Raw genomic sequence first — 16,742 nt, 5'->3', positions numbered from 1 at the left:
TGGACTCAGGATATCTTTGTGCAGGCATCCACGGACTTACCACAAAGTAGGTTAAGTGAAAGTCTACTCAGTAAATGAAGATCTCTAACTCGCCTTCTACAGCTTAGCTTTAGAATGTCAGCAGCAAGATTTATATTCCCAAGGCAAGGAACTGGAAGATCCATCACTAAAGAAACTGAACTACCCCAAAGGAAAGATGCACAAAAACTGATATACAGAGGTTCCAATAAACCAGGTGGCCTGCCACTCCTATACCTTGCCTCCACACACATAGCTTCCATTTGGCTTTTATGTGCCTTATTCTACAGAAAAACAAGGATCACCAGACTTTGAGGAAAGCTTCCAACAGGAAACAGAACAGACAAAGGGGAAAAATTAAAAGAAATGCCTGGAGTATTGAAAACTTAAAGAAACTAAATACCTTCAAAAAGATAGGATAAGCCATTTTTGGGGAAGTATAATACAAATTGCTTTTTGAAAATAAATATATGACAGTGGAAAAACATTTTAATATTAGATTATAGAATATAAAGTTGAGGAAATTGCATACAAAGTAAAATGAGATAAATATTAGGAGGAAAATTATAAAAAAAACTAAAATGACAGGTGTTGGAGTCCCAATATCAAAATAATGGTAATTCCAGAAAGCAAGAGTAGAGACCAAAGAGGGTAAACTGACACAGAAAAAATACAAGAATGCGGCTTCCCTGGTGGCGCAGTGGTTAAGAATCCGCCTGCCAATGAGGGGACACGGGTTTGAGCCCTGGTCCGGGAAGATCCCACATGCCACAGAGCAACTAAGCCTGTGCACCACAACTACTGAGCCTGTGTTCTAGAGCCCGCGAGCCACAACTACTGAGCCCGTGTGCTGCAACTACTGAAGCCCGCGCACCTAGAGCCCGTGCTCCGCAACAAGAGAAGCCACCGCAATGAGAAGCCCGCGCACTGCAACGAAGAGTAGTCCCTGTTCACCGCAACTAGAGAAAGCCCGTGCGCAGCAACGAAGACCCAAGGCAGCCAAAAATAAATAAATTTATTAAAAAAAAAAAAAAAAAAAAAGGAATGTTTCCCAAAACTAGTGGACTCTAGGTTGACAAGTTTCCTCAGTGCCTAGCAGAATAAATATTAAAAAAGACCCATACCTCAGATAATGAATCTACAATCTTCTAGAGAAAAAAACAAAACCACCAAAAAGACTACCTATAAAGAGGGCTCAGCATGGCATTAGGTATATCACTATCAACACCAGAAGCCTGAAGATGATTGAGAAATGCCTTCCAAATTCTAAATTAAAAAATGATTTCAACTTAGAATCCTATATTCATCTAACTGATTAAGTGTGAATGAAGAATACAGCATTTTAAGAATTTTCCTTCTACTTGTCCTTTCTCAGAAAGGTACTGCAGAATATGTTCAACTAAAATTAGGGAGTAAATCAAGAAAGAGCAAGATAAGGGATCCAAATCAAGAGAGAAGCAATGGCGCAGAGCGCCAAGAAAACACCACGTACAGACTAGAGTGGGAGCATGGGGGAATCCAGAGTGATGACTCCAAGAAAAAAAAATAGAAATGATATTAATTTAAGTGCGTTACCAAGTGGAAAGTGATCTTGAGAAGTGTTTCACAGAGCTGGTAGAAAGAAGAGATTGAGGAAACTATGCAAATAAAAAAATATTAATTCCAAAACAAAAAAACTTTAAGGAAAATAATCACAATACATTAGTTGGCTTTAGTTGGCTTAATAGAGAACAGTACTTATACCTGTTTGGTATCCAACCACAGCATGAAAATTTAAAGCTGCACACCATCTTAGACTGATTCTACTTCAACTTGCTGATTTTATATAGATGATAAAAGGTTTTGATATGTTAAATGACATGCATTAATTAGTGCCACAAATGACAGAGGTATCAGTTATCACAAATGGGGATACTCAACCACCTATGTCTATAGATGGACATTGTTTCAGTAAATGGAATTTACCAGTGACACTGCCATTCTGAGTTCTGGTTCCAGCTCTACTTCTAAGCATGTAAAACTTGGGAGGTAACAATTTCTAGATCTGCAGTTTTCTATAAAATTAGAAAAATGGTACCTTTCCATACTACCTCAGAGTTAATACTAGGGTTAAATCAGATAGTGGACTTTAAAAAGCATTAAAAATAATTAAAAAGTATTATTAGTAATTATTAGTAATAATTATTAGCATTAATATAAACATTATGATGTGAGGAAGAAAGGCACAATATTTGGTTAAAACAAAGCACAAGGACAATTTGCCTCTTTCCATGCAGAGAGATGGCCATAGCTCTTTGACTGCTTTGTTTTACGTTTGGCTATTCTACATTCATATTTGAAAGTTTGTTTTCAATAAAAAACTGTAACTATCCATAGTTGATTTCCATTTAATAACGTTTTTTTAAAAAAAGGACATCTGTCATTTAAAAAAAAAATGTTTTTCCCTCTCTAGGGTAGTGGGTTTGGGGTTTCAGATTCCACTAAGAAAACTATGAACTCATTGAACAAAAAAATCTGTGCGTACTTATGTGGGCACATGCACTTACAGACACACAATAATAAGACAATTTAGATCAAATCTGGGTAGTGAGATGTATTTTATATGAAAACTTTCAAGAATCTCTTTTATATCCTTTTTATTTATGTCTATGTTGATTTCTACTATCATCCCTAAGATGGAGACTCAATCAGTTAATAATGTTTGTAGGAATTTTCCTACAAAGAACAACACCTATTTTGTAACACTAAGATACAGGTTGATATATAGTTTGTGCTCAGGTGTAAAAGGCCTCAGCCTTTCCCTCCCACCACCCTGCAACAAAGGATAAGTTTATCTTAATTGCTCCTTCTTAATTGGGAGTTAAGTTTCCTCTAAACATGGTAAACTATTTTGGTGTTATTTTCAAAAAATTAATTAGGAAGTTCTATTATTTTAGATTCACAGCCTGGTCCACCTATTTATCCCCCTTACTTATTCACTGGTCTGCTTGGTAATACTTATAAACACATAATGGACAAATAATGTTTCAGCTCCTTAACGTCCCTGGCCACATGAATTTACCCTGGTTTAGTCTGAGTTGTCTCGTTGACTCTTTCTGTATTTCTCTATTCTAAGATCATGAGTATAATCATTTTCATATTTCAGCTTTTCTAAATATTTTATACTAAACTATGTGTTTACATTGGCAGTTTTCTTCTTCAGAGTAACTATTAAAAAATTTACCTTAATCATAACCTCTTTAAGGGATAATTAAAGTATTCTATTTTTTTCCCCACTGATCTTACTTGTGCAGTCTCTGCATGTTCCAGCATCTCTTCAAATTCCTGATAGTCTTCATCATCTGGTTCAGCACCTGAGAGGCGAGCTGCCCTGGCCATGAAATATGGAGGCAGCTCTCCGATCGCTGTACCGATACCCTACGTAAAAAAACCAAAATACTTACATGAGGTTTTCTCAACACAGTGATACTAAGCGGATCAAATCTTTATTTTTCAATATCACTAAAAGCATGTTAAGATGCATGTATTAGGGAGGAAAAGATATATTACACAATCAGGAGGACATGAGTTTGAATCATACCCTAATACTGACCTACACAATGCCAGGCCAGATAACATACATAAAACTCTTAGACAATCCCTGGTACGCTGCAGACACTAAATTAATGTTAGTTCTCTAGCATCTCTACTTATGCCCTCTGTTCTTACTTTTTACATCTCTTTTCATTTTATTAAGTTTAGAAATAGCAGGGGTGGGTGGGATGAATTGGGAGATTGGGATTGACATATATACACTACTGATACTATGTATAAAATAGATAACTAATGAGAACCTACTGTATAGCACAGGGAACTCTACTCAATGCTCTGTGGTGACCAAATGCGAAGGAAATCCAAAAAAGAAGAGATATATGTATACGTACAGCTGATTTACTTTGCTGAAACAACACAATATTGTTGTGTTGGGATTAAAAACCTACATTAATTTGAAAGCTAATAAACCTGTCAGAGAATAAGAAAAAAAAAAAAAAAACCACTAGTTTTGTTTTGTTTTTTAAACTGCACAGTGACATTTATTGTTTCAGCCTGGAAAAACATCCCTTTTTAAAATTTCACACAGCAAAGCAAGTTAAAAACTTCACTCGTCAAATAAATGATAATTTAAACAAGAACTTGCTAAAGAAACAGCAGAAACTAACACAATATTGTAAAGCAACTATACTCCAATAAAAATTAAAAAAAAAAAAAAGAAATAGCACATGGTTTTCCAGACTTTTGAAATGTTATTTCTTTTTTTTATTGAAGTATAGTTGATTTATAATATAATATTAGTTTCAGGTATAAAACAGTTATTCAAAATTTTTATAGACTATACTCTATTTAAAGTTATTATAAACTGTTGGTCTATTTTCCTTGTAGCTTATTTATTTTATACACAGTAGTTTGTACCTCTTAATCCCCTATGGCTATCTTGTTCCCTCCTCCCCACTTCCCTCTCCCCATTGGTAACCACTAGTTTGTTCTCTGTATCTGAAATTCTGTTTCTGTTTTGTTATAACCACTCATTTGTTTTATTTTTTTAGATTTTATATATAAATATATATATATATATATATATATATATATATACACACACATACACTGTTATTTTTGTCAGTTCCCCCCCTTTTCAAATATTCAAATGATTTGCTAATGAGCATTCACTAGTATACCTGTTAGATATATAGGAAATCTTCTGATATTTAGGATGTTGTTTTAATCCCAATACAACTTTTTTGTTCAGAGTTAAAGCTTTTAACACACTGTGGTCAGGAAGCCCCTTGAAATCTCAACATTAGGATGGATAAATTTTCACCACAGGAAAAATGTTGATTTCCTCAGGACACTGAGTGACTCATGTTTCAGTCACTTTGTGGATTCTTGTTTTTGAAGATAATTTTTTTTTTTAAATCAACTTAGAACATAAGGACGAAAACAAAGGTAAAAGAATCAGGAACTTGGTTTGGACATATACAGCTTAAATACAGGATAGATAATAATGCAAGAGGCCTGTAGTCTCCAGGAGAATTCTTAACTTAGAGCCATGCTTCTCTGCCCTGAGTCATAGTGAATGAAAAACCTCTGGCAGTTTTCAGAAGCAACTTTAGTCTTTATTGTTTGCTATGTCCTATGGCTCTGCCTGCAAATGCCTTGACAAGAATCCCCAAGGGACATTACGAAATTCAAACATTTTACAATCACAGTGTTATGCTCCAGTGTGTGAAATCAATGATCTCCAAGTGTAACTGCATTATCCACATGTGAACCAAGAGTTATGAAAAGAACATACTTAAGTGCCAAAAGAATAAGACCATATTTAGTTAAAGAACAGAGAGAAGAGGGAGGAGATATATATATATATATATACAAAGAAGGATGTAGGAAGAAAACACAAATCATATTTTGCTAAACAAGAGAAGTTAATTTAGTCACCTTCAGAGGATGTTAGAGAACCAACTAATTATTTTAAAAACTGGTAAATAAAAAGAAACAATCAATTATTTATCCTGTTTTACCTATATGGAAGATATCTCAGGGTAACCAAATTGGTGATAAGGAGAAGTTTCTCTTTATAAACGTATTCCAGTCAATAACTAAAGAAAAAAATGATGCAACTGGAATGCCCCCATTTTATAAGCCCTAATAAAATAATGGACTTATATAATAATGGTGTTAATATCATAAACAGAAAGACAACCAGACATTATTGCACTTCGTGATAGAATACATAAGACTATAAAGTATATTCTTGTTAAAATAAAAAATTTTTTTTCAAGCCTCTCAACCCAGCTATCAATTCACAGGAAACAGAGAAACATATTTAAATTACACCAACTGGAATACAATCAGTAAAATTCAGACCGTGGAAAACTATACTTGACAAACAATCCAGTTTCATCAACAAATATATTTGAAAAGAAAAACAAAGAAATAAACACAATCAGAAAAATCTGAACACTAACTGGGTAACTGATTTGAAGAGACTATTCCTGAATTCTCTTAGGTGTGACAATGTTTTTTAAGTCCTAAGGTTGATATATTTACAGATAAAATATGATATGTTATCTGGAATATGCTTCAAGATAATTGTGAGCAGAGTGAGGAGGGGTCTAGATGAAAGTATTAGCCAGGAGTTAATATCAGCTGAAGTTGGGTGATAATATATTGAATTAATTATATAATTCCCTGTACTTAAAAAAAATTTTTTTCATGACAAAAAGTAGGAAGAAAAGTTAATTGCAACATTTTATTCAAAACATAAACTTCTCTTAAAACATGTTAAGTCAAATGTTCAATAGTTCTGAAAGCAATCATATGATTCAAACTCATGACAAGTTTCCCTAAAGTTAAAAAGGAAGTAATAATGGATTGAAATGAAATCAAGAGCTAAATACTGTCTTATACTTAGTTGACCATATTCATTGTTATATTTTAATTCTGTCCATGTTTTCCCATATTAGCAAGCAGTAAGAATGGTGATCATGAGCCAGTGTTCTATTTTTTATGCATATAAATAAAAAGGAAATATAGTCATCCAGACAGGTCCCCTCAAGACACATCATATTCCAGATACAGAAGTTTGTTTAGTCAGTTATCTCAAATTAGATACTGAAGTCCCATAATTTCATGATTATTGCAAAACAATTTTATAATTCTTGCAAAATCAACATAAAAAAACAAAACTAAATTGTGGAACACTAAAAACTGTCAGCCCAAGTTTAATTAAGGGGAAGAAATGACTGGCTTCCTTATTGCAAAAGAAAGACAAGTGGTATTTAGCCAAGCAATAATTCAGAAAGCTCTTCTAAAGACTGTCCACTGCATATCAATTTATTACCCTGAAGTCCCTGCTTCTTGAATTGGAGAAGAGTTTAATATGCACAAAATATGCAAAACCAATAGAGAAACACAATATCTTACTGGAGTGTCAATTTTATTAAAAGATTTTGGGGAGGACAAAAATCCTAAATTTTTGTGCTTTCGAAAGTTTTGTCAACTGGATTCACAGGTAAATCACCAGCATCTTGCTTTTCTATGTTAGGAATTATAAGTTTAATGGTAAAAATCTGGGGAGTAGAAAATTTTACATATGCTGACTACTCAGAAATTACAGTAGTTTGGTATTATCAGTGTGTTAATAATCTTTAAAACAAAACCATTTTCTATTAAATATTCCAACTGCAAACATGAAACAGAGGTTAAAAGCCAAAGTTTGGAGGGTAACTTGGAACCACTGAGAAATTCAAGGCTTTTACAGCAATGTTTAAAAAACAATTATCTCAATTCTAGTAAAATTAGCAGATTGTTTTACAAACAAAAAAAGAGAGAAAATGTGCTTCCAGTTTCCCTTAAGGTCAGTTTTAAAATGACTTCAGGAAGGAATGAAGTTCTGATACATGCTACAACATGGATGAAAATTGAAAACATTATGCTAGGTGAAATAAGCCTGACACAAACGGACAGATACTGTATGATTCCATTTATACTGGATATCAAGAATAGGCAAATTCATAGAGGCAGAAAGTCGAGAGGTTACTCTCTCCCCAGGGGCTGGGGAGAGGAGGGAATGAGGAGTTATTGTTTAATGGATACAGAGTTTGTTTGTGGATGACAGAAAAATTCTGGAAGTAGATATTGGTGATGGTTACACAACACTGTGAATGTACTTAATGCCAGTAAATTGTGCACTTAAAAATGGTTAAATGGTAAACTATGTTATGTACATTTTACCACAATAGGAAAAAAACTCCCAAAAAACAAAACCATGAACTTAACAAATAATTTGAGTTTAGGGACTTCCCTGGTAGTCCAGTGGTAAAGAATCTGCCTTACAATGCAGGAGACACGGGTTCGATCCCTGGTCAGGGAACTAAGATCCCACATGCTGAGGGGAAACTAAGCCTGTGCGCCACAACTAATGAGCTTGCAAGCCTCAACTACACAGCCCATGTGCTCTGGGACCCACAAGCCACAACTGCAGATCCCACATGCCCTGGAGCCTGCGTGCCATAACTAGAGAAGAGAAAACCCACATGCCACAACTAGAGAGAAGCCCGCGTACCGCAACAAAGAGCCTGCATGCCTCAACAAAAGGTCCCGCGTGCCGCAACTAAGAACCGACACAGCCAAAAATAAATAAAACAAATAAATAATAAAATAAGTCTTAAAAAAAAAAAAGAAAATAAATGAGCTTAAAAGGTGATGTTCTAAAAACCCACCAGACCTAACAAATGAAGAGGAAATAGGCAGTGTACCTGAAAAACAATTCAGAATAATGATAGTAAAGATGATCCCAAATCTTGGAAATAGAATGGAGAAAATACAAGAAACGTTTAACAAGGACCTAGAAGAACTAAAGAGCAAACAAACAGTGACGAACAACACAATAAATGAAATTAAAAATTCTCTAGAAGGGATCAATAGTGGAATAACTGAGGCAGAAGAACGGATAAGTGACCTGGAAGATAAAATAGTGGAAATAACTACTGCAGAGCAGAATAAAGAATGAAAAGAATTGAGGACAGTCTCAGAGACCTCTGGGACAACATTAAACACACCAACATTCGAACTATAGGGGTCCCAAAAGAAGAAGAGAAAAAGAAAGGGACTGAGAAAATATTTGAAGAGATTATACTTGAAAACTTCCCTAATATGGGAAAGGAAATAGTTAATCAAGTCCAGGAAGCACAGAGAGTCCCATACAGGATAAATCCAAGGAGAAACAGGCCAAGACACATATTAATCAAACTATCAAAAATTAAATACAAAGATCAAGTATTAAAAGCAGCAAGGGAAAAACAACAAATAACACATAAGGAAATCCCCATAAGGTTAACAACTGATCTTTCAGCAGAAACTCTGCAAGCAGAAGGGAGTGGCAGGACATATTTAAAGTGATGAAAGGGAAAAATCTACAACCAAGATTACTCTGCCCAGCAAGGATCTCATTCAGACTTGACGGAGAAATTAAAACCTTTACAGACAAGCAAAAGCTAAGATAATTCAGCACCACCAAACCAGCTTTACAACAAATGCTAAAGGAACTTCTCTGAGCAGGAAACACAAGAGAAGGAAAAGACCTACAATAATAAACCCAAAACAATAAGAAAATGGTAATAGGAACATACATATCGATAACTACCTTAAATGTAAATGGATTAAATGCTCCAACCAAAAGACATAGATTGGCTGAATGGATACAAAAACAAGACCCGTATATATGTTGCCTAAAAGAGACCCACTTCAGACCTAGGGACACATACAGACTGAAAGTGAGGGGATGGAAAAAGATATTCCATGCAAATGGAAATCAAAAGAACGCTGGAGTAGCAATTCTCATATCAGACAAAATAAACTTTAAAACAAAGACTATTACAAGAGACAAAAAAGGACACTACATAATGATCAAGGGATCAATCCAAGAAGAAGATATAACAATTGTAAATATTTATGCACCCAACATAGGAGCACCTCAATACATAAGGCAAATACTAACAGCCATAAAAGGGGAAATCGACAGTAACACAATCATAGTAGGGGACTTTAACACCCCACTTTCACCAATGGACAGATCATCCAAAATGAAAATAAATAAGAAAACACAAGCTTTAAATGATACATTAAACAAGATGGACTTAATTGACATTTATAGGACACTCCATCCAAAAACAACAGAATACACATTCTTCTCAAGTGCTCATGGAACATTCTCCAGGATAGATCATATCTTGGGTCACAAATCAAGCCTTGGTAAATTTAAGAAAATTGAAATCGTATCAAGTATCTTTTCCGACCACAACGCTAAGAGACTAGATATCAATTACAGGAAAAAATCTGTAAGAAATACAAACACATGGAGGCTAAACAACACAGTACTTAATAACCAAGAGATCACTGAAGAAATCAAAGAGGAAATCAAAAAATACCTAGAGACAAATGACAATGAAAACACTACGATCCAAAACCTATGGATGCAGCAAAAGCAGTTCTAAGAGGGAAGTTTATAGCAATACAATCCTACCTTAAGGAACAAGAAACACCTCAAATAAACAACCTAACCTTACACCTAAAGGAACTAGAGAAAGAAGAACAAACAAAGCCCAAAGTTAGCAGAAGGAAAGAAATCATAAAGATCAGAGCAGAAATAAATGAAAAAGAAGTGAAGGAAATGATAGCAAAGATCAGTAAAAGTAAAAGCTGGTTCTTTGAGAAGATAAACAAAATTGATTAGCCAGACTTATCAAGAAAAAAAGGGAGAAGACTCAAATCAATAGAATTAGAAATGAAAATCGAGAAGTAACAACTGACACGGCAGAAATACAGAGGATCATGAGAGATTACTACAAGCAACTATATGCCAATAAAATGGACAACCTGGAAGAAATGGACAAATTCTTAGAAATGCACAACCTTCTGAGACTGAACCAGGAAGAAATAGAAAATATGAACAGACCAATCACAAGTACTGAAATTGAGACTGTGATTAAAAATCTTCCAACAAACAAACGCCCAGGATCAGACGGCTTCACAGGCAAATTCTATCAAACATTTACAGAAGAGCTAACACCTATCCTTCTCAAACTCTTCCAAAATATAGCAGAGGGAGGAACACTCCCAAACTCATTCTACGAGGCCACCATCACTCTGATACCAAAACCAGACAAAGATATCACAAAGAAAGAAAACTACAGGCCAATATCACTGATTAACACAGATGCAAAAATCCTCAACAAAATACTAGCAAACAGAATCCAACAGCACATTAAAAGGATCATATACTATGATCAAGTGGGGTTTATCCCAGGAATGCAAGGATTGTTCAATATATGCAAATCAATCAATGTGATACACCATATTAAAAATTGAAGGAGAAAAATCATATGATCATCTCAATAGATGCAGAGAAAGCTTTTGACAAAATTCAACACCCATTTATGATAAAAACCCTCCAGAAAGTAGGCATAGAGGGAACTTTCCTCAACATAATAAAGGCCATATATGACAAACCCACAGCCAACATCGTCCTCAATGGTAAAAAACTGAAACCATTTCCGCTAAGATCAGGAACAAGACAAGGTTGCCCACTCTCACCACTATTATTCAACATAGTTTTGGAAGTGTTAGCCACAGCAATCAGAGAAGACAAAGAAATAAAAGGAATCCAAATTGGAAAAGAAGAAGTAAAACTGTCACTGTTTGCAGATGACATGATACTATATGTAGAGAATCCTAAAGATGCTACCAGAAAACTACTAGAGCTAATCAATGAATTTGGTAAAGTAGCAGGATACAAAATTAATGCACAGAAATCTCTTGCATTCATATACACTAATGATGAAAAATCTGAAAGTGAAATTAAGAAAACACTCCCATTTACCATTGCAACAAAAAGAATAAAATATCTAGGAATAAACCTACCTAAGGAGACAAAAGACCTGTATGCAGAAAATTATAAGACACTGATGAAAGAAATTAAAGATGATATAAATAGATGGAGAGATATACCATGTTCTCGGATTGGAGAATCAACATTGTGAAAATGACTCTACTACCCAAAGCAATCTACAGATTCAATGCAATCCCTATCAAGCTACCAATGGCATTTTTCACAGAACTAGAACAAAAAATTTCACAATTTGTATGGAAACACAAAAGACCCCGAATAGCCAAAGCAATCTTTAGAAAGAAAAACGGAGCTGGAGGAATCAAGCTCCCTGACTTCAGACTATACTACAAAGCTACAGTAATCAAGACAGTATGGTACTGGCACAGAAAGAGAAATATAGATCAATGGAACAGGATAGAAAGACCAGAGATAAACCCACGCACATACAGTCACCTTATCTTTGATAAAGGAGGCAAGAATATACAGTGGAGAAAAGACAGCCTCTTCAATAAGTGGTGCTGGGAAAACTGGACAGCTACATGTAAAAGAATGAAATTAGAACACTCCCTAACACCATACACAAAAATAAACTCAAAATGGATTAAAGATCTAAATGTAAGACTGGACACTATAAAATTCTTAGAGGAGAACATAGGCAGAACACTCTATGACATAAATCACAGCAACATCCTTTTTGATCCACCTCCTAGAGAAATGGAAATAAAAACAAAAATAAACAAATGGGACCTAATGAAACTTAAAAGCGTTTGCACAGCAAAGGAAAGCATAAACAAGACGAAAAGACAGCCCTCAGAATGGGAGAAAATGTTTGCAAATGAAGCAACTGACAAAGGATTAATCTCCAAAATTTACAAGCAGCTCATGCAGCTCAATATCAAAAAAACAAAAATCCAGTCCAAAAATGGGCAGAAGACCTAAATAGAGATTTCTCCAAAGAAGATATACAGATTGCCAACAAACACATGAAAGAATGCTCAACATCATTAATCATTAGAGAAATGCAAATCAAAACTACAATGAGGTATCATCTCACACCAGTCAGAATGGCCATCATCAAAAAATCTACAAACAATAAATGCTGGAGAGGGTGTGGAGAAAAGGGAACCCTCTTGCACTGTTGGTGGGAATGTAAATTGATACAGCCATTATGGAGAACAGTATGGAGGTTCCTTAAAAAACTAAAAATAGAAATACCATACGACCCAGCAATCCCACTACTGGGCATATACCTTGAGAAAACCATAATTCAAAAAGAGACATGTACCACAATGTTCACTGCAGCTCTATTTACAATAGCTAGGACATGGAAGCAACCTAAGTGCCCATCGACAGATGAATGGATAAAGATGTGGCACATATATACAATGGAATATTACTCAGCCACAAAAAGGAACGAAACTGAGTTATTTGTAGTGAGGTGGATGGACCTAAAGACTGTCATACAGAGTGAAGTAAGTCAGAAAGAGAAAAACAAATACTGTATGCTAACACATATATATGGAATCTAAAAAAAAAAAAAAATGGTCAGAAGAACCTAGGGGCAAGATGGGAATAAAGATGCAGACCTACTAGAGAATGGACTTTAGGATACGGGGAAGGGGAAGGGTAAGCTGGGACCAAGTGAGAGAGTGGCATGGACATATATACACTACCAAACGTAAAATAGATAGCTAGTAGGAAGCAGCCGCATAGCACAGGGAGATCAGCTCGGTGCTTTGTGACCACGTAGAGGGGTGCCATAGGGAGGGTGGGAGGGAGGGAGATGCAAGAGGGAAGAGATATGGGGACATATGTATATGTATAACTGATTCACTTTGTTATAAAGCAGAAACTAACACACCATTGTAAAGCAATTACACTCCAATAAAGATGTTAAAAAAAAACAAAACAAAAAGGAGATGTTCTCTATCTGAAAGTCATCACACATGCTTCCTCTCTTCTGCCCTGCCACCATCCTGCCTCCTCACTGTACTCCTTATTATCCTTAGATATCCATTGAAACACTGCTATTTCAAGGAAATCTTCCCTGAATCACAGACTAGGAAAACATTTTTGTGTTATGCAGTAAATTTCTCCTTCATAGCACTTATCTCAATTTGTTTAAATATTTATATATATAATTTTTCGACAATACTTATATACACATTTTTCCATAATTATTTCCCTCACTAGAATGTAAAGCTCCATGAGGGTAGAGACTGTTAAGTTTTGCTCACTCTGAATCTCCAATGCTTAGAGGCTTAATAACTATTATCAGAATTTATAACTGAAAAGAAAATTTGTGAAGCCTTACACTAGTGATATAGTCAAATTGTGAAAGATGAAAAAGATACAAACTGAAAAAACCTACTTATCAGCAACACCAAACAATTCATTTTAATGGGCTCCAAAGACTTATGTGAACAAGTTGAAACTGAGGTTGACCCTGGTCTTTATCTTATAATTGGAGGTACTATGTATTTTAATGATTTTACTGATTTACTATATTTATAATGATAGTGAAGTCTGTAAAGATATTTTACTTCGCAAAGTACAAATTAGGTAAAAATTTAAAATAACATATCAGTTTTTAATCAAGCAAGATATTCCCCTGAAAAAAAAAATATGGATGTGAACACAAGCGGGATCAATTTTATGAAAGGGTAAAATATAAGAATCAAGGCCAATACACTCTAAATCAACATTTCTCAACTTCAGTAGTATTGACTTTTTTTTTTTTTTTTTTTAACATTTATTTATTTATTTGGCTGCACCGGGTCTTTAGTTGTGGTGTGCGGGATCTAGTTCCCGGACCAGGGATCGAACCCGGGCCCCCTGCATTGGGAACACAGTGGAGTCTTAACTGCTGGACCACCAGGGAAGCCCCAGTATTGACTTTTTATGAGTGTATCTCAGTTAACCATTTTTAAATATAAAACTTAGTGGCATTAATTGTATTCACAATGTTGTGCAACCATCATCATTATATTTTCAATATTTTTCTTCACCCAAATGGGAACTCTATACCCATTAAGCATTAACTTCTCATTCCCCACAACCCTGGTAACCTCAAACCTACTTTTTGTCTCTAAGAATTTGAATTGTCTAGATAGCTCACATAAGTGGAATCATACAATATCTGTCTTTCTATGTCTGGCTTATTTCATTTACCATAACGTTTTCTAGGTTCATCTATATTGCAGCATGTATAAGAACTTCATTCCTTTTTATGGCTGAATAGTATTCTATTATGTGTATATACTACTCTTTGTTTATCCATTTATCTGTTAAGAGACACTTGGATTGTTTCCACCTTTCTGATAATGTGAATAATGTTGCTGAACAGTGAACTGCAAGTTTCTGTACATATTAGAGTCCCAGTTTTCAGTTCTTTTGGGTATTTACGTAGGAATGGAATTAGAGGAGGGTCACATAATAAACCTATGTTTACATTTTTAAGAAACCACCAAACTCTCTTCCACAGCAGCTAAATCACTTTACATTCCCACCAGCAATCTATGAGGGTTCCAATTTCTCCACATCTTCACCAACACTTGTTATTTTTCGTTTTCTAAAAAAATAATAGCCATCCTAATCTGTGTGAAGAGGTATTTCCTTCTGGTTTGGATTTGCATTTCCCCAATGACTAATGATATTGAGAATCTTTCTGTGCACTTATTGGCCATTTGTATATCTTCCTTGGAGAAATGTTTATTCAAATCCTTTGCCCATTTTTTAATTGGGTTGTTTGTCTTTTTGTTGTTGAGTTGTGTAGTTCTTTAAACATACTGAATATTAAACCCTTATCTGATATATGACTTTTAAACACTTTCTCCCTTTTTGTGGGTTGTCTTTTAACTCTCTTGATAGTGTGTCCTTTGATGTACAAGAAGTTTTAATTTTAGCAAAGTTCAATTTATCTATTTTTTTCTTTTGTTGCCTCTGCTTTCAATGTCTTCTTTAAGAACCACTGCCAAATCACCATGCAGATTTGTTTCTATATTTTCTTCTAAGTGTCTTATAGTTTTAACTCTTAAGTTTAGGTCTTTGATGAATTTTGAGTTAATTTTTACATATGGTGTAAGGTAAGGATCCAACCTCTCTCTTTTGCATGTGGATATTCAGTTTTCCCAGCACCCTTTGATGAAAGGACTGTCTTTGTAAATGGTGAAAACAAGAGAAACCAATTTAAGCATAACTTGATATGTGCTACCTTTTTTACATAACAAAAGACAGTTTCAAAGAAGGGAATATGAAGAACAAACAAACATTCAGACAATCAGTATTTATTGGTATTCTTGAACTATGAGCAAAGCCTAATGCTGATTGCTGTGAGTAATAAATTTAAGGTACAGTCTGAATTTTTTGAGGAGCTTAAAATTTATTTGGGGGAAGCAAGCCACTACACCAGCCAGTTTAACTAATTTGAGGCATGCACGGAGCCAGGCCAGATGAGTGCTGCAGACAATATACACTTTGGAAGAGGCAGTTATCACTGCCAGCTGGGATGAAAAATTTTCTTTGTTGGCATTAGTGTTAATCTAGCCACATAAATCATTTTTGAAAGAACAAAAGAACAACAGAAAACTGAAGTCTATATACATACTCCTTTTCTAGCATGTTCTGAGTATCTAGTTATCCTATTAATAGCTTTTCATCAAAATACAAATGTGTAAAGCAGACACTAACACACCATTGTAAAGCAATTATACTCCAGTAAAGATGTTAAAAAAAAAAAAAGACTAATGTGGTAAAATTTATAATACATATGCAACTAGTACAATGAATTTGTTTCCAGTATTTATAAAAGAGTAACAGGAAATATGACAATTTTTCCTGTCTTTCATATTCAACAAATTCAATATATGGCATTTCCCTTTTAATTCTTTTAAAACACGACATAAATGCCTGAATGTGTTTGAAAACTCTGCCTCTTCTGTGGGCATTCTATTCACGTTCATTTTAATTAAGAGTTTTAAGTGATGTGTTCCATATTTTTCATTTTATAAGAAACTGTTAGGGGAAAAAAAGTTACAGGGAACATAAAACTTAATGATTCCAAATGATGAATTAAAAAATAATTCAAATGGTAATAGGAAGTCTTTAGCAAATGAACTATTCCTCTATGATATACACGTGAATGAATTTAAGCGTATAAAAAATGCTTTGTGTGGATATGCAGATTAAAATACATCTACCATTGATCATGTAGTCCAAAATTTCCCAAAATATATTAAGCAAGCCATAAAAAGAATAATTGGAACTTCTGAAAGTAAGGTCACCATATAGTCTGATACCT

At 34.6% G+C, this 16,742-nt stretch overlaps 1 protein-coding gene across 4 annotated transcripts in view; it reads right to left on the bottom strand.

Annotated features, from left to right (window-relative positions):
• VMP1 (vacuole membrane protein 1) overlaps nucleotides 1-16,742 on the bottom strand; it is a 140,046-nt gene that overhangs the window by 70,061 nt on the left and 53,243 nt on the right. For all 4 annotated transcript variants that reach the window (XM_082372066.1, XM_082372064.1, XM_082372067.1 and 1 more), the window contains one exon: nucleotides 3,304-3,435. In XM_082372066.1, coding sequence (XP_082228192.1) covers nucleotides 3,304-3,435 — 132 coding nt within the window. The remainder of the gene's footprint in view (nucleotides 1-3,303; nucleotides 3,436-16,742) is intronic.

The sequence above is a fragment of the Balaenoptera borealis genome (genome assembly GCF_965194805.1).
Source record: "Balaenoptera borealis genome assembly, chromosome: 20".
Classification (NCBI taxonomy): domain Eukaryota; kingdom Metazoa; phylum Chordata; class Mammalia; order Artiodactyla; family Balaenopteridae; genus Balaenoptera; species Balaenoptera borealis.
This window is presented reverse-complemented; position numbering and strand designations above follow the sequence as displayed.